Raw genomic sequence first — 26,550 nt, 5'->3', positions numbered from 1 at the left:
CTGGCAGTAAGTCCTGGTACAAGCAAGCCTTGTCTGTAGTAGCTATGCATGATTCTAGCAGCAGATTTTTGGATAGATTACAAAGCAGAACGTTGTGAGACAGGGAGGCCTGTTTTTAGTATGTTTCAATAATCCAGACGATAGAGGATAAGGGCATGCATTGGCATTTTAGCAGTAGATTGACAGAGGAAAGGGTGAATCTTGGGAATATTATAGAGGAAGAAGTGACAATTGCATGACTGTGAATGAAGGAGGAAAGGGAGGAATCATTTATTGTGATGGAAAAAGGGGATGTTAGCCAGGTTTAGGAGGAAATATGTGGAACTCAGTTTGACATATTAAGTTTAAGTGCACCATTCACGAAGATATAGCCAGGAGGAAATCAGAGACTAGGAACTGGATTGCTGGTGTTAGGCTAGGGGTGGATAAATATATCAGCATATTATCTGCATAGAAATGATACCTAAAGTCAGAAGAGTTGATGGGGTCACAAAGAGATAGTGTGTAGAGAGGGAAAAGGAGGGGTCCCAGAACAGAGTCCTGAGGTACACCAACAGACAGATCGACAGAAGATGAAGACATGTTAGCAACAGAGACAGAAAATGTGCAGTGGGAGATGTATGATGAGACCCATGATAGAGCTTGATTACCGATACCAAGAGAGTTCAGAATATGAAGAAGAAGATAGTGATAAACTGTAAGGAAGGCAGCAGAGAGATGAAATAGGATAAGCAGGGAAAAACAACCTGAAATTTTGCTTCATGGAGATCATTGACTATTTTAGTGAGGCCAGTCTCCATTGAGTAAGCTGTATGAAGGTCAGATTGCAAATGATCCATAAGGGCAGAGGAATTAAGAAAGTTGATCGTACAGGAGAACACGATATGCTCTAGCAGTTCGAAGACAAAAAGTAAGATGGATACAGGGTGGGAGATAGAAAGTAACATAGGGTCAAGGGTCTCATATGTTTTCAAAAGTAAAGTGGACAATAATTAAAAACAAATTATTAGATATGGAAATTGTAAATTAATTATGTTTCAGAATTAACCAAAATGGATTGGTATAAAGTAGCAGGCTTAGAGCACATGTGTGAGATGTGGGTCAACGCAAGTATTTACTGATCAATATAAAGAATACTTGGGGTTTGGAAAATAAGTTAAGGAGGAAGTTACATTATCTAGCAAAATATGGAAGAAAAGTATTAGTGCAGCTGTTTCCTGTATGATACTTTGGAAATTTCAAATCATACAAGAAACCAACACCAAATGGGCTTTAGTTTTCTATTGAAAATGATTTAGGAGAGTGCAGACACATCTGTTGGCCATGACCTGGCTTATCATGGAAGCCTTGACCAGATTATGTGCCCGAGGAAGTTTGTGAAGAAGGTCACACCACCTACAGTATTCAAACAGATTTCAATTATGTGCATATTATGGAATAAAACTTCTGAGGTTATCAACCATGCTGGTAGGTTAAGCCTTTGAGTTGTAGCAGACATCAGAGGAAAGAAAGGGCAACACGGATGCAGAGAGAAATTTGTAAGATGTTTTTTTTTTTTACAAAAGCAAAATAGTTTAGAGTAGTAGTAGAAGATATTTGCATACAGTTGCTAAATTACTTTCTTCCATCTTACATACTGTATTCTCACATGCCATATGCTTAATATTTCCCACAGATTGTGGGACATTTTTACTAAGAAGAACTTAGTTGTAAGGCACATTTTGTCCTTTTTTATGTGAATGGGACGTAAAATGCCATGTATGGCATAACACTACTTAGTGATTAGTCATTTGTGTTCCTTCTCTAAATAGCTGCTATTTAGGACTTCAGATATGGTAATGAAGATTTATCATAATAACAACGTTTTTAAAGTTTAATATTATGAATAGAGATTTAAGGTAAGGTACCAGGGAATGGGGAAGTGCACTGGAGCCAGTGTGTGCAAAGAGGCTGCCTTTATGTGTATCTAATATGAAAAACCTCAGACAATACATGCCTTAGACAGGCCACAATGGTGGTCTTTATTTTACATATCTGAAAAACAAAAATGTTTACCTATAAGGGCATTCATCAAGGTAACCAACGTTGTTCTTTCAGGTATGTAAAATAAATAGCATACATTAAGATATTATTCTTGTAGTGCCTGGAGATTTCCCTTACTTTGTATGCACTGTACAATGACTTGTGTATCTGTGTTTGTTTTTGTTGTTCGGTGTGTCTCAGGCTGTGTACTGTATTTGTACATGGTGCTCAATTAGAAGCATGATTTAAATGTATATGCTTGGGGAGGTGATATGTGTGTGCTTGATGAGGGGGGATTTATGTGTATTTGAGTAGTGTTATGTTTCTATGTGGGTGTGTCTTTCAGGTGTGTAATTTGTATGTGCACTTAGGGGATGATTTGGGGATTAATTTAAGGAAGTTATTTAGCCAGTGTCCCACACATGGGCTATTGATTGATTATCCCGGTTGACCAGTTGCTCTAGGATTGACAATTATTGTTGATTGAATTTCTAACCAATTCAAAAAGGAAAAATATCAAGAATTAAGTAATAATCCCCGAAGAACAGGGCATTACTAGTCAATAATGCCCTGGCTGGAAGAGTTGTAGGCCTGAGGCGAAGCCGAGGGACTTTAACCCAGCAAGGGTATTATTGGCCAGTAATGCCCTGTTCTGACGGCATTATTACTATTATAGGCTAAATGTAGGCTTTTTTTCATAAATATGTAACGGTTGCAGGCCCCCACCCAATCTCATATTGGCCCCTGTGGGTGTAATCTGCTCCCAATTACATGTAAGTGTGTTGTGGTACACCTGCAGGCAACAGGACTCCTGAGTCACCCGCTGATTGGTAATGGTGAATATCACCATGACAGGCGTCTGAGGTAGTGTTCTGGGTCCTACTCACATTTGGTACAGCGCCTCCACTCCATCAGGATCCCTACGGCAGCAGGGGGAAGTATCTGATGGGGAACTCCTTCTTGGTGCATCCTTCTGCTGAATAACTCCACACTCACACAGAAGGGATCTTTTGAACCAGGGCATCTTTAATGTCATCTCCTCTGGCAGACTGCCCCTCATCGCGGCCGACACTTAGCCGCTCATTTCGTTGAGGTACACCATGCAGAAGGTTCCTCCTCTCTTAATTGAGTTGTTCTCCACCTCTCCCCTAAGGGAGACCACCACCTGTTCCAGGTCCCTGGACACAGTGTGTAATCAGCTTGTACTTGACTCTGACAGACAGACTTGAACTGCTGCAGACACTTCACTTAGGAACATAAGAACAGCTAGACCCATTTAGAAATGACTAACTTTAGGCAGTGCTGTGTAATATATAGACTCCAGAAAGACCCACCTCTATGTCACTAACAGTGGACACAAAGCATGTTGTCACTTCCTTTGCCTCATATGACACTTCACTAGGGTTTGAGGGCAAACCTCCATGATAGTTACTGGCAACCCTGCCTACTTACCAGGATAACTGCCAGCATGAGAGAGATCTGTACACCAATTTTACACATGGCTACAATCTCCCCCTGGTGGAACCCAACGGCCCGGCTGGGATCTAAATTTGCGGAACCTTCCTTCAGATAGCAACAAATCTACGTAAGTACCAGCACTCACTGTCTAATAGCTAAATGATGAAAACAGTTGTAATGCAGAATAAACATTTAATAATAAAACGAACCAGAAATAAATCAAATGTGTTTGCAGAAACCAGTATCATAAATGGGCATGTCACAAAGTGAGGGGTGGGGGGGGGGGGGAAAGGAAAAGGGGAAAAAACATGAAACACAAGGAATATACACAAAAAACGGAGAACGGAAAGTATGCTAGGGGGGCAACATTTCGAGGGACTACCTCTTCATCTGGCCCATTCCCCCTGGTCCAAAAGGACCCAGAGGTACTTCCCTAAGCCTCCCTTCCCCTATAACTGGTCAAATCAGACACCCCTGATTTGTTGTTCACACTACAACTTCACTGTAATGCTGTAAGTTCTGGGTGGCCCATTCTCCAGCCTATACTCCATCTTATGCATGAAGATGTTGCGCCCAACACTCCATACCCTCATAAGATAAGATATCCTCTCCTCAGTCTTGTATGGTGTGTGACCACCTGACTTGGACATAATATAATCCTCCACAGTCTCCCTCAACCACGTATCCCTGCTATCCTCAATCTCTTGCATGAGAGGCTCAGGCACATACGGATATTCCAGACCATGAGATTTTTTGTATCTGGCAACTATTGCTCTCTCAGCCCTTCTGATGCGGATGAGTTTCTTGTTACCTGCCCTGCCTGGCAGCACCCATGACAATGGTTTTTTAGAAGCAACCACATCGTAAAGTATGGACGACCCTCGGGGAGTAACTAGGCCCTTCTGAATATCGTACCACCTTTTCCTTACCTATTGTAGGCGCTCCTCATCTGAGTACTCGCCCTCATCCCACCAGTGGTCCACTATGTCACTCCTTATTAGTATGAACCGCGTACGGTCCAACCAGGCCTCATACCCCTCAAACATAGGAGCCCACCATCTGGTTTCTTTCTCCACTGCCTGCTCTTTTACTGTAACTGGCATCTCACTTTCTTCCAGTTCTCCCCCAGAAGACACTCCTGATGTCCCTGTGGACCTAGAATTGGACCCAAGGCATTTAGGCCTACATTTTACATTAGCATTGCAATCAATCAAATTCCATTTGGACGACACCCCAGAGGCAATCATTTCCCTCCCCGATCCCTCATCGGAAGTAAAACAATCCCCCCAGTTCAGATTTGACCCAGCCCAATCCTCGGAGGTATCCCGTGACTCCCCAGACAGCCCTTGGCTCGATAGGGACCCGGATGAGGAAGTGACAGGGACAGGGGTTTGGGCCATGGGCGAGGGCAGAACAAAAGGGGACTTGTGCTGGCGATGCGGCATTACGATCTGCAATTTGACAATACCTCGACCGGTACCAGCGGGTTGCAGGTCAGACTCCCCCGTCTCCTGGTTCCCAGGCTTCCGCAGGGCCTGCCAGGTCTTCTCTCCTCCAGACGATCTGGTGCAGCACAGCGGTCGCGAGGGCGCGGCCACCTTCCAACCGATTCCGCTGTGTCCGCCGGAAGTGACATCATCGATCTCGCGGGACGAGGCGCCGCCATCTTGTGTTGGGTTCCCCACCGGAACCTCTTCCTCCAGAATGACATCCGCCGCCGGAAGTGATGGTTCTTCTCGCCGCTCCGCTTGGGCCTTGGTTGGGCCTTCCTTCGCCATTATCGCCATCGGAGCCTGTGGAGGGTAAGGGGGTGTCTCTCCGCTCCGTTGGCTTGCGATGGTGTCCTTTCCGCCTTCCACGCTGGGAGTCGCCACAGTCGTGGGACTCATTCGCACCGGCCGCACCAGCGCAGGTGATCGCGGACTCTCCAGACTCTGCTCCGCTACATCACCGGTAACTGCCAACTCTTTTCCAGCACAGCTGTAGTGGTCTGCAGGTAGGCGCCTCACCACCGATGTCGGGCTTGCTTGCTCCTCGTCCGATGAGGCAGACTCCGACGCGGGTAGTGGTACTTCTGCAGGGGACCGACAGCGAGGTTCCGGGTTCTCGCTGCGGTTGCATGCCCCAATTTCTTTCTCCGTAGCGATCATCAGCAATGATCCCCATTCTCCGGGGTCAGCTTTCTCCGTTTTGATCTTGGGCGAGGCTCCAGCCGTCAGCTTGGCTGTCTCTCCTCCTGCCTCCGCGGCATACCCAGGCACAAAGGGTTCCACGGCCCACAGATAAGATATGCCACATTGGGGGCATCTTGCCGTGGTACTGGCTTCTCTGCCTGGCAATCGGCACTGCATGCACAAGCATCACAATGTCTCTTTATCCCCAGCCTTTACTATCAGGAAGCCTCCTGGCAATGAATAGGGGGGTGCACTGCAATGTCCATCTCGTTCTCAATTGTACTGGTTAAAGGAGACACTTTGCACAGTGGTTTCGCCTGTTCACCAGCTCCTCGCAACTGAAGGGCAGGATACGCACATCCAGCTCCTCCCTCAGCCAACTCGGTTCATAATTGGCAGATACAGGGACCCATCCCCCTGGTGGATATTAAGGGAGGGTCGCACAGGTTCACTTGATGACCCATGATTGGCGCTGAGCCTGTCACAGTCCAGGAGGGCACGGCCACAGCTTTCGCGCCACTTTCCCCAGCAGGGTGGGGTTGTTTATTTGACGCCAATCCCGGCCAACACCTTGCAATCTTAGCATTTGTAGAATTTTCTTCAATCGGCCCACGCGGTCTCCCAGGGAAACGGGAACCGCCATCTTGGTTTGCACGACCATTCACTATAGCAACTGAGGTAGATACTTGTCGGTTGATCACCGTCTGGCAATCAGGTTCTCCATCCAATCCGCACATAACAACAATGCCCTCAACACTGTCCTCCAGGGTAGCACCCCGGGATCCTAGGCAGGACAAAAACGGCGCGGCCACGGCCTTGGAGCTACTCCATAACAAATTAGCCAAAGTCACTTCGGTAGTCTGTTCTTCTGTGGTACACACACCACGTGCACTCTCTCCATCAGGCTCTGGCCGCCATCTTGGACTCTCCGCACCGCGCGGAACTTCACTACTTGCGGTCGCCATTTTTACTTGATAACTGCTATCACACATGGTGCTCCTCAACTGCTGGGCAGCTGCCATTTCGATGCAATAAAGAATACCAATGCACCACCTACATGTATCCCATGTATGTCTGACTCATGTTACTACCCGAGGCTAGGCTCACTCTCTCTGTGTATGCTGTGTCTACCTTCCTCCAGTATGTGCTCTGTGGTAAGTATTCTGGTTACTGGCTACAGTACGCTGGCTTCTCGCATGCAGTACTTGGGCGTCAACCTCTCTTGGCTACCTCTAGCGCAGATCCTCTCCAGAATTCCTGACCCGAGTTATCCAGGCTATCTCTTCAGGCATCCTACGACTAGCCGCCTCAAAGTGGCTAGGACAGCTATAGCCCTGTCTCCAGACCCACTTTACTCCTCTCAGGGCCCGAGGGTGTGCTTTGCGAGTCGCCAAGACCTTCCTGACTACCCCTAGGATCCCGTCCCATCCACAGCACTGACTGGCAGCATACACTCTCCCTGTTTCCCAGTGTGCCTAGTAAAAGCATGTCCTATTGATACATTTTTAGAGGCGCTGCTGAGAGGCTGTAACAGTTGCAGGCCCCCACCCAATCTCATATTGGCCCCTGTGGGTGTAATCTGCTCCCAATTACAGGTAAGTGTGTTGTGGTGCACCTGCAGGCAACAGGACTCCTGAGTCTCCCGCTGGGTTGGTATGGGGAATATCACCATGACAGGCGTCTGAGGTAGTGTTCTGAGTCCTACTCACATTTGGTACAGCGCCTCCACCCCATCAGGATCCCTACGGCAGCAGGGGGAAGTATCTGATGGGGAACTCCTTCTTGGTGCATCCTTCTGCTGAATAACTCCACACTCACACAGAAGGGATCTTTTGAACCAGGGCATCTTTAATGTCATCTCCTCTGGCAGACTGCCCCTCATCGCAGCCGACACTTAGCCGCTTATTTCGTTGAGGTACTCCATGCAGAAGGTTCCTCCTTTCTTAATTGAGTTGTTCTCCACCTCTCCCCTAAGGGAGACCACCACCTGTGCCAGGTCCCTGGACACAGTGTGTAATCAGCTTGCACGTGACTCTGACAGACAGACTTGAACTGCTGCAGACACTTCACTTAGGAACATAAGAACAGCTAGACCCATTTAGAAATGACTAACTTTAGGCAGTGCTGTGTAATATATAGACTCCAGAAAGACCCACCTCTATGTCACTAACAGTGGACACAAAGCATGTTGTCACTTCCTTTGCCTCATATGACACTTCACTAGGGTTTGAGGGCAAACCTCCATGATAGTTACTGGCAACCCTGCCTACTTACCAGGATAACTGCCAGCATGAGAGAGATCTGTACACCAATTTTACACATGGATACAAATAATAGACACTTTTGTATAGTTATATAGATTTTTTAATTAATATAAAATGGTAAATATATTAAACCACCTCTATATACGCTTACACTGCAGCTATCTATATCCACACACTGCCACCCCCTCTGTGTACACACACACACAAACACTCACACACACACACACTGCAGCTCTACATACACATACACACACACACAACACAACAGCTCTACACACACACACAAACTGCTGCCACACACAAACTCTGCTGCTGCTGCTGCTGCTGTTGCCACACACACATACAACAGAACAGCACAGCACAGCACAGCACACCACACACACTGCTGCTGCTACACCCATAAACACTGCTGCTGTTACTGACACACATACATACTGGAGCTCTATACACACACACACACACACACACACACACACACACACACACACACACACACACACACACACACACACACACACACACACACACACACAGCACCTCTACACACACATACACAGCAGCTCTACACACAACACAAACTGCTGCTACACACAAACTCTGCTGCTGCTACATACACATACAACACAACAGCACAGCACAGCACACACACACACACACACACAAACACACACACACACACACACTGCTGTTGCTACACCCATAAACACTGCTGCTCACACTGATACACACACACAAACACTGGAGCTCTATACACACACACACACACACACACACACACACACACACACACACAGAAAACAGCAGCTCTACACACACACAAACTGCTGCTACACACACATACAACACAACAGCACACCACACATACTGCTGCTACACCCATAAACACTGCTACTGCCACACACACACACGCACACACACACACACACAAACTGCAGACAGCCACTTACTTACTTAGCAGACTCACCTCCCCACCCTCCAATTCAACTGAATCTGCTCAGTCACTCAGTCAATCTTAGTCAGCTCTGTTTCATGAGGGAGGGGGAGGAGTCAACCCATGGCTGATACTTCCTGACCAATCCCCTGCCCTGTCTCAGAGCTGTTCTGAAAGCTGATTGGCTGGAAAGAAACACATTGAAAATACACACAATGCAAGCAGCAAAGATTCTGGACGCTACTGATTGGATAATGCCCAGAATTTTAACTAATCAGAGAGCAGGGATTTCAATAATGCCCGGAATTTTACTGCTTTAGCCTATAATAGGAGTTATATTATTAAAAGAAAGTGAGTGAGTGTAGACGGACGTTCACAGAGGTACACATTTAGGAGGCTTTCTAATGTGAAATTATAATAGGCTTTATTGTGCCTGTTCCTTTTCATCAGGAAATTATCCAAACACAGGGGGGGGGGGGGGAACAAAGCTTCCATTCACTTGGGAGTATTTCTAGTGAAATCCTATGCAATTAGTTCAAGACCGGTCAGCTCCAAAGGTCAGCTCTCTGTCAGAGCTAAGGAGTCACTTCCTGTCTCAAAGGCAGGCTTTTTGTAAACAATCTAATCAGGCAGGTGGTGTTTAGTAATTAACTACCACACTGCTAGATTAAAGGCACATTACTGAACAGGGATAAGTCCCCTGTTACATACCTCCCCTGTTTGTGGGAAGCTCGGGCTTACCACGGCCAAAGCCCATCCTTCCACTCTCATTCTAGATACTCTGTGACTTGAATGAGAGTGGATGGAGGAAGAGAACCCTCTGTCCCGTTTGGATTGGAGCCCTTTCTCCAGTTTATTTTTGTCTCCTCCCGAAGATGCTTGAGATCAGCACTCCTCAGTCGGTCGAGGAGGACTTTTTCCACGTAAAGTCTTTTTATCGCGTGCGCGGTCTTGAGATTTCTGTTGCGTCGGGCACTCCTCTTTTTGTAGACAAAGTGTATGGCATCAGTTGTAGAGCAGTTAGGACTAGCCCTTAGAGTTATCTGCTCTTGAAGTGGTCTTTCTGCAGCTTCTCCACACCACGGAGTCGCCAGTTCAGCTTCTTCAGCTAAGGATTCTTCTGGCTTTTATTCTGCACTCCTACCTCTGTTTGATGCCTGTTGGGCAGCTGTAGGTTTGGCTAGTGCTTTCTTTGGTGGCTCAAACTTTGTAATTTTGTTTTGAAGTTGCGTGGAGTCCCCAACTCTCACTGTACCCTTGTCCTTGCGGGCATTAGTTACTGTGGGATACTGGTGCTTGGGCACAGCCAATACCTTTTTCCGTATTGGAGGAATCTGTATCAGAGTCTCCTTCATATTCTGGAGCTCTGTAATTTTTGTCGTCAAGGTTGCCACTGCGTCTGTATTCTCCTTGGTGTACTGACTCAAGGGAATGGAACAGTCTCTCTGTCTCTCCAGCTCTTGCTCCAGTTTCTGAGCCTTCTCACGCTCCCTCTCATACAGAGTCACCTGCAATCGAAGCTCCGCTTCCAATGATGCTCTGAAGACATGCAGCGTGGCCTTTAGCTCCTCATACTGCTCTGTGGGGACGTACTGGGTATTCAGACGTTCCTGCAGTGCTTGTACCTCTTTAGCAGCCTGCAGTTTTTCTTCCTGCAGCGTTTGCTGCTTCGCCTCAGCATACTGGAGGTGTGTACGCAGACCTAGCAGTTGGTTCTGCAGTCGGTGCTCTGCGTCAAACTTTTCCTTGACTTCTGTTAACTGAAAATTTTCTTCTTTCAGTTTTAAGTTTTCTCTTTTTAATCTTGAATTTTCTCCTTTTTCAGTCTCTGTATTCTTCAGGGCCTCTTTGCAGTCCTCCTTCCATTTACGCACATCTGCTTTGAGAATGACAATCTCCTGGCGTGAGACTTCCTTCTCTAGGTTGAGGATCTGAAGCTCCTTCTGAGAGACTTCAAGATCTGTTTCAAGATTACCAATAGTTTCTTTAGCAATGTCGAGCTCCTCAGTGAGACTGTGTAGTTCCTTTCTGGAAACTTCCAGGTCTGTGCGGCAGCTGTTGGTCTCATGATGTGAGGCATCCAGTGCTCTGCGGAGTGTCTGAACCTCTTTCTGAGATACGTCCACCTCTAATCGGACACTGTTGACATCCTGTTATGAGGTATTCAGCTCTATGCGAAGAGTGTGAACCTCTTGCTGGAAGACTGTCATCTGCTTCAGTGCCTCCTCATACTTCCGCTTTAGCGTAGCCACCATTTTATCAGATTGGCTCTGCTTTTCCTCCATGGCGGAAATAGAAGCCTTTGCAGTATCTAGCTCAGTCTTGAGATCCTCCAATTCGGTCTTGGCCGCAGAGTAAATTGCGAGGACAGTCTTCTGTAGCTCAGCATTATTTTTTCTCTCCCTTTCCAATTCTTCACAGAGCAGATCACAGTCATGCCTGGCATTTTTCAGGGCATCTTCAGGGATCGTCACTCACTGGCTCCGACTCCACTTCCCTGGGATGGTTGGCCAAGGGTTCCTCACTGTTGGCACCGGACAGACACTTCTTTGGGGTAAACGACTTCTGCCTTGGGCCCTCTGGATATTCGGTTACCCGCGGGACGAATTCTCCATTTTCTCTAGGCTGCAGGGCAACTCGGTCCCCCTTTTCCTCCACAGGATCTGTGGATGTGTCTGTTCCTTCCACGGTAAGTGAAGAACTGCTTTTCTTTTTCCGCCTTTTTGATTTGGATGACACCGTCCCTTCAGGGATATTGGGGTCTCCATCTTCATTTGAAATTTTAGTAGCTTCATTATATACGCCACGCTTTTCTTGCAGCTGCTTTAGCTGACAGAAATATTCGGTGATCCACTGCTCCTGCTCTGTCTCCTGCTGATCATATTCGTCAAAGGGAGCGGTCTTTTCTGTTCGTGCCGAGTTCAGGCACCCCCACCATTCTTGGGGTGTTTTGTGGGTGTGACTCGGTTCGGGTTCCCCGTAAGAGATGTCTTCCTCTTTATTGGACTGGAAGGGCTACTCTTCCGTGGGGTAGGGTTCATTACAGGAACGCTGCATCTTGTCCTCCATTTTTAGGCTATCAGGTGTAATTTTCTTCCTGACCTAAGGAGGCGCTATTGCAGCTGTTGCCACTGTATTTGCTAGAACCCCCAAATGTGGTAGTCCTACAGATGGGCATATTTTGCTTGTAGAGGTCGTAGCTCTCACAGGCATCTCTGTAGACTTTTCTTTCTTGGGTAATTTTTTGTTTCAATATCAGCAGTTCTGTACATGCATTTTCTTTTATCAGGTATACAAGATGTGCAGTTGCTAGGTAAAAAAGTCTATTTGCTATACACCATTTACTTGCTAGGTGCAATCCCTCCGCTTCAGTAACAGAATTTGGTTTTCTGCCTTAGTTCAGTAATTTTCAGTCTCATCTTTGGGTATTATGGCATTCACACTTCACACTTTGGGTGTCTGTTTTGCTCCCAAGATAATAGGCATACTTTTTTACTTGCAGAAAAAAAACCATTCTTTGCAGTGGACTCAACACTCAGCAATTGGCTTTGAAAAACCTTTTACTTTATAGGGTAATTTTACACTCAGCATTTGTTTGCTAAAAATTCCCCTGCTTCAGCACAGTCTTGTATCAATTTTCACACTTTTCTGCATATACTCCATTCACAGCTGGTAGCGCTATGCGGTGTGGCAACCTTTATTTGCAAAATCAGTACCACTCGTGGGTCACCATCTGTATTCACTGCTTCAGCGAAACTTTTGAAAACAACAAACACCTATCCCTTTTAAGGGCTGACTCACTTCTTGAACCCTGACTATGGCTGGAAGGCAAAACCCCTATTTCAATGACCATATTGCGCTTTGTGATAGGCAAATAAAGTTTTAGCTGCTTCAGCAGTCTCTCTCCTCTTGGGATTGGGGCAAAGAGTCCATCTGTGGTTTTGTAAATTTCAATGCAGTGTAAGTTTCAGTGGTGTGTCCCTTTAACTCTGATCTCTGCTGCATGAGGTTTTTTTTTGTTTGTTTTTTTTCTCAGACTGTTTGTAGGCAAAAAGCATAAAAAAAATTTCACATAAAAATCTCCGGTCTTTTTTAACTAAAAGGACACCTCTTATCCCACTTCTGACACCAAATGTAGACGGACGTTCACAGAGGTACACAATTAGGAGTCTTTATAATGTGAAATTATTGCTTTATTGTGCCTGTTCCTTTTCATCAGGAAATTATCCAAACACAGGGGAGGGAACAAAGCTTCCATTCACTTGGGAGTATTTCTAGTGAAATCCTATGCAATTAGTTCACATCTCCATTAGTTAAGCATGTCTCGCAGCCCCAAAACATATAGCATGAAAATAAGCAGATGTAAGCAGTCTCTTAAGAATAAAAGTCGTATCTGTTTCTTGGAGGGAAAATCTTCTCACTTTCTGGTTCAGCTTCAGGTGTAGTAGTTTTCCCTGTGTCTTGAAATCAGCTCTGCTGTGCAGAGCTCAAGACCGGTCAGCTCCAAAAGTCAGCTCTCAGTCAGAGCTAAGGAGTCATTTCCTGTCTCAAAGGCAGGCTTTTTGTAAACAATCTAATCAGGCAGGTGGTGTTTAGTAATTAACTACCACACTGCTAGATTAAAGGCACATTACTGAACAGGGATAAGTCCCCTGTTACAGTGAGGCATCTAGTAACATAAATTACTTGGTTTTAACGTATAAAAAACGATGTAAAATATATGTTACCAAATTGTGGGATCCAGAGCATTCAAAAGCTACAGGTTACCTCTTTATACTGTATGAACACAACTATGAATTGTTTTGTTGCTGGTTCATTAAATGATAGCAAAACTTACAAAGAATCTCCTCAAGGACTAAAATGGGCAATATAACGTTACGCAACTTTCTGAATAATAAATATTCAAACATACAGTAGCACTTTTATAATAGAAGCATAACTGAATTACAATACTACACAAAGTATGATAGGACAGGAACACACAAAGACGGATAAGGAGAAAGGGGTCTGCTAGTATAATACATCTGATATATTACATGATAATCAGTATATGTAATGTGTTTTTACTGTAATTGTTACTGGATATTTGTTGTTAACAGGTTCAATATACAGTTATAAGAAGAGTTACACTCAGTGAGCTTTAGCCCTCTAGTAAATAATGTTTTTGTGCCTGTAAGTTATTTTAGCTCCTTTCTTTAGACATCTTCTTACCTTCCCTCCAGGTATTTGTGCTAGGAACTAAATGTGTGAATGCTTTTCACTTCGCAAACATTTTCATCACTTTTTCAAGAAATTCAAATATTCACAAAGGTGCTTGCAAAGATTTACATGCAATGATGCCATTTTGCTGAAAAAGTTTGCAATTTTCACCAATCTTTTGTGAAATATGAACATACAGTATAGAAGTGCTGCTGGAACCAGTTCATCATCTATTTCTGTTTGCGATGCTGGAGCAATCAGATGACTTTCTCACAGGCACTGTAACAAACAGGTGGTGCTGGGGGTGCCCTGCATGTCTGACTAAGTGCACTTGCCCAATCAGGTCCCATAGGACCACCAAGCGCTTTTTAATCAGGGAAAATAACGTGACATTACCTGAAACAGGAATGGACGCCATTTTCCATGAGGTTAATGCATATTCGGAAAGCTAATTATATTCAAAAATAACATCCAAACTAGAACCTACTGTATTAGCATATTCTTAATGTCACATTATTTTAGGATAACGCTAAGATATCTTCATACAATATGAAGTTATTTCAGTTTTGATATCTCTCTCAGTCAGACACTAAAATAGGGCTTTTGGAGGAGAGGATTGTATAATAATACAGGGAAATTACGCTACATTATTTAAAGCAGCGGTGCGCAAACTGGGGGGCCAGAGATACTTCTGGGGGGTGTGGGCGCTTGCAGAGGCCCTGTACTCTTCCCCCAGGTATTTAATTTAATGATGGGGGATCGAGTGAGGTTCCTGCAACACTCCACTTACCTTGTTTCATCCAGCTGTGTGACGCGTGGAAACACGTGACATCACATGCGTCAAATGACGCCGCGGGTCACGTGACTTCACATCACATGACCCCATTAGTGTAATTTGATGCATCATTAGACGCGAGGGGGGGTGCCACCAAGGAGGGAGCAGGTAGGGGGGCGCAGGCACAGGGAGTTTGCGCACCGCTGATTTAAGGCATACATAAAGATAGAGTTACAGATGTAGCCAATAGAATTGTAACCCACAGCATGTTGCAGCAGGAAGTAAAACAGCTGAGCCCGAGAGTGGGGCAGGACTACTGTGCTATTTCACACGCTGCAACATGCCATGGGGTGCAATAACATTGGTTACAGCTGTACTTACATCCAGACACTTAAATAATTCAGTGTCTGGATGGTAGTAATGCTAGGTTTAGGCTTTAAATAATGTAATGTTATTTCTCTGGTTAAACATTCACAGAGCCTAGTTCATATGGTATACTTATGATAACGGCTCATTTTCATATCATTCGCATGCCATTTGCACTTCATGTCTGTAAAATGAACGCTATGCTATTTAAATGAGTAAAACTATTGTTATTCTCTTTAGACTTGGATAAGTGATTCTATTAGTATGATATTCATTTAGGCTAACATCATGTTACATAGCCTGACAGAGCTTAGTATATCTGGTCCTCGGAAGGGCTGATGGCCTATTGCTCAGGTTACTCTTCCTCACATTGTATTGTAGTGTGGGCAACTGGGCACTGGGTAAAAGTATTCAAGGTCTAAGGTGCCTGTGTGCATTTAGGTTGATGACTATTATTCAGGAAAGAAGAGTTTTCTCTTTACTGCCACCGTGTAAAGTCAGTCTGTATAATCATTTATCCAATGCTGATAGTTGATATGCAAAAGGGAACTGTATCAAAAAGAGTAATCACATGTGCTCCTGTCTAGAGGTGGGTGAATGTGTCATAATTCGTGTTGCTAATTCTTCACAGGTTTTTGAACAAAATTCGATTTACAGACGGATATTTGTACAGATGGAGCCACCAGTATTAGAACACTTACCTGGGAAATTCTGGGAGATTCTGGGGCAGTCCTACAGTAAATATCTCAAACCTCAACATTTCTGTGAGATTCTTAATGGCCCATCGGATTAACACAGCAGGGGTTCCCTTGCTTTGGGACCCCTGCTTTGTTAATCCGATGGGCCATTAAGAATCTCACAGAAATGTTGAGGCATTTACTGTGAGACTGCCCAGAAATGAAAAGGCAAGAGTTCTAATACTTGTGGCTGCATCTGTAGGTGGCGAGGACAGTAAAAAAATTGAGTGAATGCTCCGGAAACCACCATCCTTTTCCCTTTGCGCAAACGTAATATCTGCCCCCAAAAATTATTCTTTATTATTAAAGACAATTATTTGTAACTATTACACCCTATATATGGGTTCTATGTTGCACAATTGTGTTTACATACAGTAGTCACATTAGATTGCAACACTCACCTGGGCCCCATTGCCTCGTTACCTTTGTTGCACTTATGCACTCAAAGAGTGATAAAGCACTATGCACGAAACGCGTTAGAGTATTCCTACCTGTGCTCCACGCTGTATACCACGCAAAAAAAGGTGATTTTATTATAGACTTTTTTGGTGTCTAGCCCCACTCTGTGCTGCAGCTGTGCTCCGTTTTTTCGCTGTAAACCCGTCTCTGCAGTTAATATTATACAGTATGCCTAGTTCTCAAAGACTCTGTAGGAATTACCTCACCTAAGTACGGACACTTGGATAATCTGTATCAGCATTCACATTGTATATGCTTTGAAATGTATTGAAATACAGTCTTCATTATTAAAAAGCAAGATTTCAAATACGTTTGGCTTACCTTTTTGTCTTGATGCATAGTTGTGGAGTTTCTCCAATACTTTTGTGCTTTATAGTGTGTATATAAAATGCCCATCTTTGAACTGTTTGTATCTTGTCAAAGGTCCACACTAAGACTGAAACCTTGATCCTTGCACTTTTGCATGACTACAACATTTTTTTGCCAAGACCACTGGAATGCCATCTTCTTTCTTCCCAGCATCTGCCATACACAAACTCACTAAGACTTTCTGAGCACCTATGGCAATTCTTCACCGTAATTGTGAGTTCACCTACCTTCTCTTTTACCCACAAATGTGTAAGCATTTTATTCTCCCAGAAGTTCCAGATCCTGAAGTATGTTTTTTTTTTTTTACTAGTGTCAAGTGCTATAAATATTCCCTCAAACTAAACTTGAAACAACACGTGGAGAGACACAAAGTGCTCAAAAAAGAGCACAACTGAGATACCTAGGAAATATGTTACCAGGAGTCATTACAATATATCAATATACTGTTCATATCCTCTTAGCATATATCCCAGGCACTGTATCTATCTCTCAAAACCAATATTTTAGGGTCTACAGCTTTTGGGCGAATCGAATGTATAAACGCTTGCAATCAAATGTGCGGTGGCAGACAGTATTATTGCATACACAAGAAGATAGGCGAATGTCACTTTTTAAATCTAAGCAATGAATATCAGTGACTGTGTAGAAACACCATATTTGTTGCAAATTCAATTGTCGGTGTAAGATTAGTCCATCTCTAGTCCTGTCCTCTTTTATGGAGTATGCTTCCTCACCATTTCTCTTGGTGTTATTAAAATATTGATATGATTATAGATAGGCAGTCACTGTGGATATACAGTAATAACGCTGTGCTCAGCATGGCAATTAAAGCAAGCACTAGCTGCCTGCAAACAGTTTGCCTTAACCAGTGCACTCCCAATTTCACATCAGTGAATGGTCTACTGTATGTCAGTGTGTCTGTGCTTTTTTTTGCTGTTTGCAACGAAAGTATTGCAAACATTTTTCTCCCACAATTTACATGTGAATAGCTTGACAAATACCCACAATGACCCATTTAATTTCTGTGCTCTTAGTGGGATTTTTCTTGGTTTGATAAACAGACCACAATTTTGTCATGCAGTACATTCACATTGTTAATAGTGAACCTTACTCTTTGCTCATCATTAAAATAATAGCACAGAAGTTTACAGCAGTTTTGTACAACACTGTTGTAGGCAGCCAGTGTCATTAACTAGGAATGTTAAGAAGCACAGCTTAGTTTCTAAATTGGAATACAGATAACAAAGAGTTTGGTGCCAAAAAATGAAATGCATTTGTTTAAGTGTTGGCATGCCGGATAAACACTGCTAGCCGAGAACAGACCACCAAGGAATTCATTATTAAGCTGAAGTATTACTTGCTGCTTATCATAAACTTATGGCGCCAGCTCTGTTTATGAAGACTTTCTTTATGGTATCACACTTCAGATTGGAAGTATTCATGCAGGTACCATTTAGCTGGAATGTTGTGGTAAGATGCAAACACGTTTCACTGTTATGCAGATTAAACTATTTTGCTTGAATACAAGCTTGTATAAATGGAAAGGAGGAGATCTGAGCAGTAAAAATAATGAATATCACACAATAATGAAAAAGAAGCATTCTGTGGCTACTTGCTGTAGATTTAACAAAAGCAGTTTATACACAGACAGGAAGCAAATACTGTATAATGATTTCTACTAACTCTTTTATGAGGTTGCCACTAGTACAGACACCCTGGAGCTGAGATATTGAGCAGCTGAGTGTAAGGAACCAAATCAGGTCCCAGGGCCCCGGTATAAAACCTCATTCCTTATTTTATTATTTCTGCTAATTTACTGGACAACTTTACTCATTCTAATAATTACAAAGCCTAAAATTAAACGTTTCCCTCATTTCAATGTACAGTATTTCAGTGGAAGATTAAAGAGTCTCAAGCATTTGCCTCACAGATATCACTAGTAGGAGATTTCATGTGTACTGTATACTTGTAATCTCAATCAGTATATGGCAGTCTCATTCTTATTTTGAACATTTCCTTCAGTATAGAGTTCACTCTGTAACGGCTAGTCTTGCTCATATAAATGTTGCATCTATCATTAGTGACCCTCATTGTGGGCAGTCTCACTTTTTTAGGGAAGTATATCCGTCATTACCATGCTGCTCTTCTGAACCCCCGTCTGTCTGCTCATGTCACATGGCCCTAAAGTCTCTGGTCCAAAATTTTAGGTTTGGGGGAGCGAGGGCCTGGATGACTTGGACTTCTAGTGAAACCTAGAGGGGCATGAACTATGCTATTGAAAAGATAGCCAGAGAAACGATGGCAGCACAGATGTACAAAGATTCCCTTTCTCCCTATACCTCTTACAGTATTATTTTTCTGGGCCCTCCCCACTAACCCACAATGACTTGACTTGCATCATGGTTATTTTGTGTCTTTTATTGGCTGTACCCCATCCCACATTTTTGTTCTGTATCCCCCTTTACTTTTTTTAAATAAAAAATAGTGTGATTACAAAATAAAAGAGCCTTAATAAATTGCACATTTCTGTTTTTCAAATAAAGAAAATGAGAACAAATTATTTGTATATGCAAGTTTTCAAGACTTTCTAAATGTTATGTAACGGTGTTTCCCCCACCCAATTGCAGATAGGGGCCATTACAGGATGTGTGGTGCTTATACCTGCTGGCAAAAGGAGGGCTGAGTCATCCGCTGATGGTAGTAGGGACACAGGAACAGGCTTCTGGGGTTCATACCCCACATATCTCCTTAACAGTGCAGGGCCTCTATCTGCCGTGGACTTCAGGAACTGAAGGTGATCTTCCACAGTAGAACTTATTACCTCTCCCCCCTGTAAGGTCACGCACCAGGCCGCAGGTATATTGCAAAACAGGAACGGTTTATTACTACACTCTGCAGTAACAGTTACTCAGCAGTCTTCTGCTGGATACAGTCTGTCAGTATTCACTGGATGATGGTCCCTGGACCGCCACTACAGGCCAAGGGCACCCGCAGCTGTCCTAGCTCTGCCCCACCTCCCTAGCAGAGGCAGAGGTATGGTCCACACTCACTCTTCCCCAGAGGGAAGAGCACATGGGAAGGCCCCAATCTCAGGCTCCCAGTTGTGTGACCTGCCTTCCTCAGAGGGGAAGGAACAACCTTACTTTTGGACGGTGTCTGCCTTAAAGCTGCAGTTCAGTCATTTTTTTTTTTTTTTTATTTTTTTTTTTACTTCAATAGTTTCATGTGTGCCATCTCTAATTACCTAAAGAACTTTATAGCTGCAGGTAAATTCGTTCTCCATGTATTGATCGGCGAAATTTGGTGACTTCATTAGTAAAGGGATCTGTTTTTCTTCTGCTTCTTTCTCTCAGTGGAAGCTCATGAATATTCATGAGCACTCCTGCACTGACATGTGCTAGAGGGAGGGCAGGGCTGACAAAGGGGTGTGCCAGGGCTTGTGACAGGACATGAAGGGGCAGTGCCTTAGCAAATGGTTGTTAAAATAGAATACAAGAAAATTGGTATTTCAAAGTTGTTTTATTTAAAACAGAAAATGCTAAAAGTATTTTTTCTTACTACAGAACTGATTTATTAAAAAAACACACATGCAGGATATTGACTGAACTGCAGCTTTAAGTACAGCCAGGATAGGACACAAGGTCTGTCCCAGGATTGGGCAATCTCAGAATTTAAATTAACACTTTTGAAGACCTCAAGAATGCCTGTTTTTTCAAGTGACAAATAGATTCCAGTTCATGTGTAAATAACACAGAGAGCTAATGTTAAAGAAAACAAACAAACAATTAATTGCATTTCATAAATGTCTACTTTTTGTAACAAAGGGGTTCATTCAATATTGTCTGAAGTGCCCAATGACTCCAATGGGACTTTTCAGCCCAAAATGTCCCAAACAGATGCTGTATATAGAATTACCCACAATGTGTGCTGACTGAACTGTTTTATAAACAAAATAATTTGGACTCATTACACACTTGTGATGTTTCATAGGGGTCAATATTTAGATTCCCACAAATTAGTTGACTCTGCTTGTGCTACTGTATGAAGTTTTTATTGCCAATTCACAACGTCAAGTAAAAAACATTTCATGTATTTAAAAGAATGGATGCATACTGTACGTGACTCACCTTCACCATTAGTGTTGCTTTGTGCTTCTTGCTGTACATACTCGGTTTGAAACCAACAGTAATGAGAGTCCCAGTAGTTCCAAGTGGAAGAAGTTCTCCAGCTTGTGGTAACACAGAAAACTCCACATCGCTGCCTGGCAGGAAGTATGCACTGAAGGGCTCAGGGCACCTAGTTACAATGTAAAAACATGCAGAGATTTCAAACTCTAAAAATAGAATGTACGTATTTAAATCTGTGCAGTAACAATGATGGGGCAAGATATTTCTTAGAGAAAGGAAAGCTAAATAAAAATGTGAATACCTATGTGAAGTCTCTTGTGCCTCTTAATAATTTTTACTAGTACCTGATTAATTGCTCTTTAATGGAATGTGCTAGCTAGCAGCTGTGAATAGAATTGGTCAATTCCGAGAATTGGTCATTGTGTAAGAAACAAATAAGTAAAAAGTTAGTGATAACTTGAGGTAATAATTGTTCCAAACAATACATGTGAAAGTGTCATCAAGTTATTGGATAACATTTTTTCCCCCATAAATAAGATAAAGTTAAATAAATATGTGACGTAATATGCGAGAGGGGAAAATTCTGCAACCTCACGTCAGTGTACACGTTGTGACAAACGGCTTACTCCGGGGCTCCGTCGTTTGTCCGGGACTGTTTAGAACACGGTCTTTTAGGGTAGGTTAAATGATGAGGCGTCACGTACTGTTCCTTTAAACAGGCTATGCCTGGTTTATTCAGTCCCAGGCACTGAGACTGCCACAGTGCATACAACAGAAAACAGATCAAAACAAAAGCTGCTCACCTGAGCGATAACTTAACTTAGATATCCCTGACTCAGGGTTGGAAGTGGCTTTTCCACTTCCAACATCAAAACACGGTACTTTTGCAGTCTTACACAAATGAACAGAAAGATTGAACCTGTTTGGGGAAGAGGCTTCTCCCCTCTGTAGTTCAGCAGCCTTCCAGCCTCCTGGCTCTTGTGGGGAGACCAGAGCAAACAGGAAATCAGTCTTTCATACCTGATTCCTAATTAGCATGACAGGTGACAGAAATCAGGCAGCAGACAAACTCTGGTCTGGATCTCTCATCCCTCAGTTCCAGCGCTTGCCAAACTGTGGGATGGAGTGTATGTATTATAAGGCTGCACTCCCAGGCCAAACAGGATAGAAACTGTCTAGTATCCTGGGAGCCCTATATACGGAATTTATTACCATCCCCTGGTTTCTGTCACATATCCTCCCCCCCAGCTCAGACCTCGAGGGATGAGCGACCATGGATATTAGGGAGTGCATCCTTGACAACCCGTCGGCATTGCCATGTTTGTGCCCTGACCTGTGTTCCACAGAAAATTTAAAGGGTTGTAGGCTTAGGAACCACCTGGTCACTCTAGTATTCTTTTCCCTGTTTTGACACATCCAGGTAAGGGGTGCATGATCTGTGACCAACCGGAATTTTCTCCCCAACAGGTAGTATTTGAGCGTCTCTACAGCCCACTTTATTGCGAGACACTCTTTCTCTACTATGGAGTAATTTTTCTCCTGGGGATTTAGTTTCCTACTTAAATAAAGGATGGGGTGCTCCTCACCTTGAGACTCCTGGGAGAGTACCGCCCCCAGCCCTACCTCAGATGCGTCGGTTTGGACTACGAACTCTTTGGAGAAGTCAGGTGTGACCAACACTGGTTGGGCACAGAGAGCTTCTTTCAGGCTTCTAAAGGCCTGTTCGGTTTCGGGGGACCACTTTACCATTAGCGGTCCTCTTGCTTTTGTGAGGTCAGTTAGTGGGGTTGCCTTAGTTGCAAAATTGGGAATAAACCTTCTATAGTACCCAATTAACCCCAAAAAGGTCCTTACTTGTTTTTTTGTAACTGGCCTTGGCCAATTTTGTATCGCCTCCACTTTGAGTGTTTGGGGTTTGAGTAAACCTCTGCCAATAGAATATCCCAGATACTTGGCCTCCTCCAGACCAATAGTGCATTTAGCGGGGTTAGCAGTTAGTCCAGCAGACCGGACTGCGTCAAGCACAGCTTGGACCTTTGGAAGGTGGGATTGCCAATCTTCACTATGGATTACCACATCATCCAGGTAGGCGGCAGCATACCGAGCATGTGGTTTTAAAATTTTATCCATCATTCTTTGGAATGTGGCGGGAGCTCCATGTAAACCAAAAGGCAACACCTTATACTGAAAGAGGCCGTCTGGGGTTGAGAAGGCTGTCTTTTCTTTTGCCCTTTCTGTGAGGGGAACCTGCCAGTACCCTTTTGTTAGGTCTAGGGTTGTGAGATATCGGGCTTTGCCCAGTCTCTCTACAAGTTCATCTACCCTGGGCATAGGATAAGTATCAAATTTTGACACCGCGTTTAGTTTCCGGTAGTCATTACAAAACCTTGTTGTACCATCTGGCTTTGGGACTAAGACTATAGGGCTGTTCCACCCACTTTGGGATTCCTCAATTACACCTAGTTTTAGCATTTTTTTAACCTCTAAACTTATAGCCTTTCTTTTGGCCTCTGGGATTCGGTACGGTTTAAGGTTAACTCGGACCCCCGGTTCAGAGACTAGGTCATGTTCAATTACGCTAGTTCTACCTGGCCGTATAGAGAAGATTTCTTTGTTTCTTCTCACTAAATTCTGAACCTCTCGTTTCTGATGAACAGACAGGGTTTCAGCTATGCTAACCTCTGGGTCAGTTTCTTGATTCTCTGACGGACCTGGGGGTTCTAGGGTTAACAAGACTTCTCTATCTTTCCAGGGCTTGAGTAGGTTTATATGGTAAATTTGCTCAGGTTTCCTCCTACCTGGCTGTCTTACCTTATAATTTACTTCTCCCACTCTTTCCAAGACCTCATATGGCCCATGCCATTTAGCAAGGAATTTACTCTCCACGGTGGGAACCAGAACTAGTGCCCTATCACCTGGAAAAAAAATTCTGACCCTAGCACCCTTATTATACGTATTCCTCTGTGCTTCTTGAGCTTTCTCCATGTGTTCCCTCACTATGGGTAGGACTGCAGCAATGCGGTCCTGCATCTGGGCAACATGCTCTATTACACTTCTGTAAGGGGTAACCTCGTGTTCCCAAGTCTCTTTGGCTATATCCAGTAAGCCCCTTGGGTGTCGGCCATACAATAGTTCAAACGGGGAGAAGCCTGTGGATGATTGGGGAACTTCCCTAATGGCAAATAACAGGTACGGTAACAAACAATCCCAGTTTTTCCCATCTTTATCAACCGCCCGCCGTAACATGCTCTTTAAGGTTTTATTGAACCTTTCCACTAAACGATCTGTTTGTGGATGATAGACTGAGGTTCTGAGATGCTTGATTTTTAGGAGTTTACATAGCTCTTTTGTTACTTGGGACATAAATGGTGTTCCCTGGTCAGATAGAATCTCTTTAGGAATCCCGACCCGGGAAAACAGAACTTCTAACTCTTTTGCTATGTTTTTAGCTGAGGTGCTACGTAGGGGAACTGCCTCCGGATATCGGGTGGCATAATCTAATATTACCAATATATGCTGATGTCCCCTAGCAGACTTTATTAGGGGTCCTACTAGATCCATAGCAATCCGGTCAAATGGTACCTCTATTATGGGAAGGGGTACCAATGGGCTGCGGTACGCCTTGAACGGGGCGGTGATCTGACATTCTGGGCATGAGGAACAATAATTCGTAATTTCTGCCAGAACCCCAGGCCAATAGAAGCTTCGGAGAACCTTTTCTTTTGTCTTTTCCACCCCTAGGTGTCCCCCCAATGGATGACTATGTGCGAGGTGTAATACTACGTTCCGGAATGTCCGTGGTACCAACAATTGTTTAGTTGTAACTGATTTCCTTTTATCAACCCGATATACTAGGTCGTTCTCTACCTCGAAGTAGGGGTAAGCAAGTGACCTATCTGGTTGGCCAGGAGTACTATTCTGGTCCCGTATATTTCCCCTTGCTACCGCTAATGTGGGGTCCTCCCACTGGGCTTTCTTAAAACTCCCAGGACTGACCTCTAGGTCAGCGAGGGTCTTATCCGGTTCTGGGGTGGTAAGTGTCTGCTCAACATCTTGATTTGGGGTATTCCCTACCAAAGTAGTGATGGGGAAGGGAATTTTACAGCACTCCTCCTTTTCCCCCTTCTTATTTGGGCCCTCGTCAACCTCCATTTCTGAAAAAGGGAAAGGATTTGTTTCTTCTAATACTTCGTTATGGTCCGCTATTGAACTCTGGGCGCTATTCTGAGCGGGGGACCACATTTTTAGAAAATGGGGAAAGTCGGTCCCTATTAACACATCATGTGCCAGTTTGGGTACAATACCCACCTTGAAATCTAAAGAACCAAACTCTGTTTCAAAAAAAACATCAACAGTGGAATATTCATAATTATCCCCATGTATACAACAAATTGCCACTCTTTGTGAACTGTTTCCCTGTTTCTTCTTAATGGGCAAGAGGTATTCGGACACTAGTGTGACCATGCTCCCAGAGTCAAGAAGTGCCCGAACCCTCTTACCATTAACCTTTACAAATGCCCACAGATGGTTATTCAAGGGGTCCTCTGGGCTAGGGCCCATACATTGGGACAACAGCGAATAAGGTTCCACGCTGTTGCATTGCATGGGCTCATCATTTAGTGGGCAGATTTTTGCTGTGTGGCCCCTCTCATGACAATTTACACATTTAGGTACATAGTCTGTGTCCCACTTAGAGCCTTTTCCCGGCTCCCCATGTTGGCTATTGCCCTTAGTGTGCGAACCACTGTTGCTGGTGCTGCGTGAAGGTGGTTGCCGCTCTTCAGCGCCCCTTAACCCCGGTACCCTTTTACCGTCTCTGGAAGAGTCCTGGAACCTCGGGTAGTGGGGTTGCTCCACGACTGTGGGTTGCGGGTGCTCTTCTGCTGCATTGTACCTTTCTACGAGGGCCACAAGCTCATCCGCATTGTGGGGGTCACTCCGACTGACCCAACGGCGTAAGGCAGAGGGAAGTTTCCTCAAGAACTGGTCCATGACCAACCGTTCCACGATGTGGCTGGCTGAGTTGATCTCGGGTTGTAGCCACTTCCGGGCGAGGTGGATGAGGTCATACATCTGGCTTCGGGTGGCTTTATCCATCGTGAAGGACCATGCGTGAAACCTTTGGGCGCGAACAGCCGTGGTTACGCCGAGGCGGGCGAGGATCTCGAACTTCAATTTTGCATAGACGTTAGCTTCGGCTGGCTCTAGATCAAAGTAAGCCTTCTGGGGTTCGCCGCTTAGGAAGGGTGCGATTAGACCAGCCCACTCAGCTTCTGGCCATCCCTCTCTCTGTGCCGTGCGTTCAAACGTGAGAAGATAGGCTTCCACATCATCCGAGGGTCCCATCTTCTGAAGGTAGTGGCTTGCCCTGGTCATTTTCGGAACTGGGGCTGCCGCTGCCAGTGGAAGGTTACGGATAGTCCCCCTCAGGATCTCGAGTTCCTGCTGTAAGCCCTGAGCGAACCGCTGTTGCTCCTCTCTCAGCAAGCGGTTTGTCTCTTGCTGGTTTGCATTCGCGTTTTGCAGGGCTTCATTCGTCTGTTGCTGGTTTGCATTCGCCTGTTGCTGGTTTGCATTAATCTCTTGCTGGGCTATTAGCAGCTGTTGCTGGGCTGCATTCGTCTGCTGCTGGTTTGCATTAGTTTCTTGCTGGGCTATTAACAGCTGTT

General features: G+C 44.4%; 1 protein-coding gene across 3 annotated transcripts in view; it reads right to left on the bottom strand.

Moving 5' to 3' along the window:
- Window positions 1–26,550, bottom strand: part of CFAP47 (cilia and flagella associated protein 47) — a 663,944-nt gene that overhangs the window by 4,438 nt on the left and 632,956 nt on the right. For 2 of the 3 annotated variants that reach the window (XM_075590256.1, XM_075590257.1), the window contains one exon: window positions 20,882–21,050. The exons of the other annotated variant lie outside the window; for it this stretch is intronic. In XM_075590256.1, the coding sequence (XP_075446371.1) occupies window positions 20,882–21,050 (169 nt within the window). The remainder of the gene's footprint in view (window positions 1–20,881; window positions 21,051–26,550) is intronic. 3 annotated transcript variants of the gene reach the window in all.

This window comes from Ascaphus truei, chromosome 3 (assembly GCF_040206685.1).
Source record: "Ascaphus truei isolate aAscTru1 chromosome 3, aAscTru1.hap1, whole genome shotgun sequence".
Lineage (NCBI taxonomy): Eukaryota > Metazoa > Chordata > Amphibia > Anura > Ascaphidae > Ascaphus > Ascaphus truei.
The sequence above is the reverse complement of the archived record's forward strand: the minus strand, read 5'-3'. Positions and strand labels throughout refer to the sequence as shown.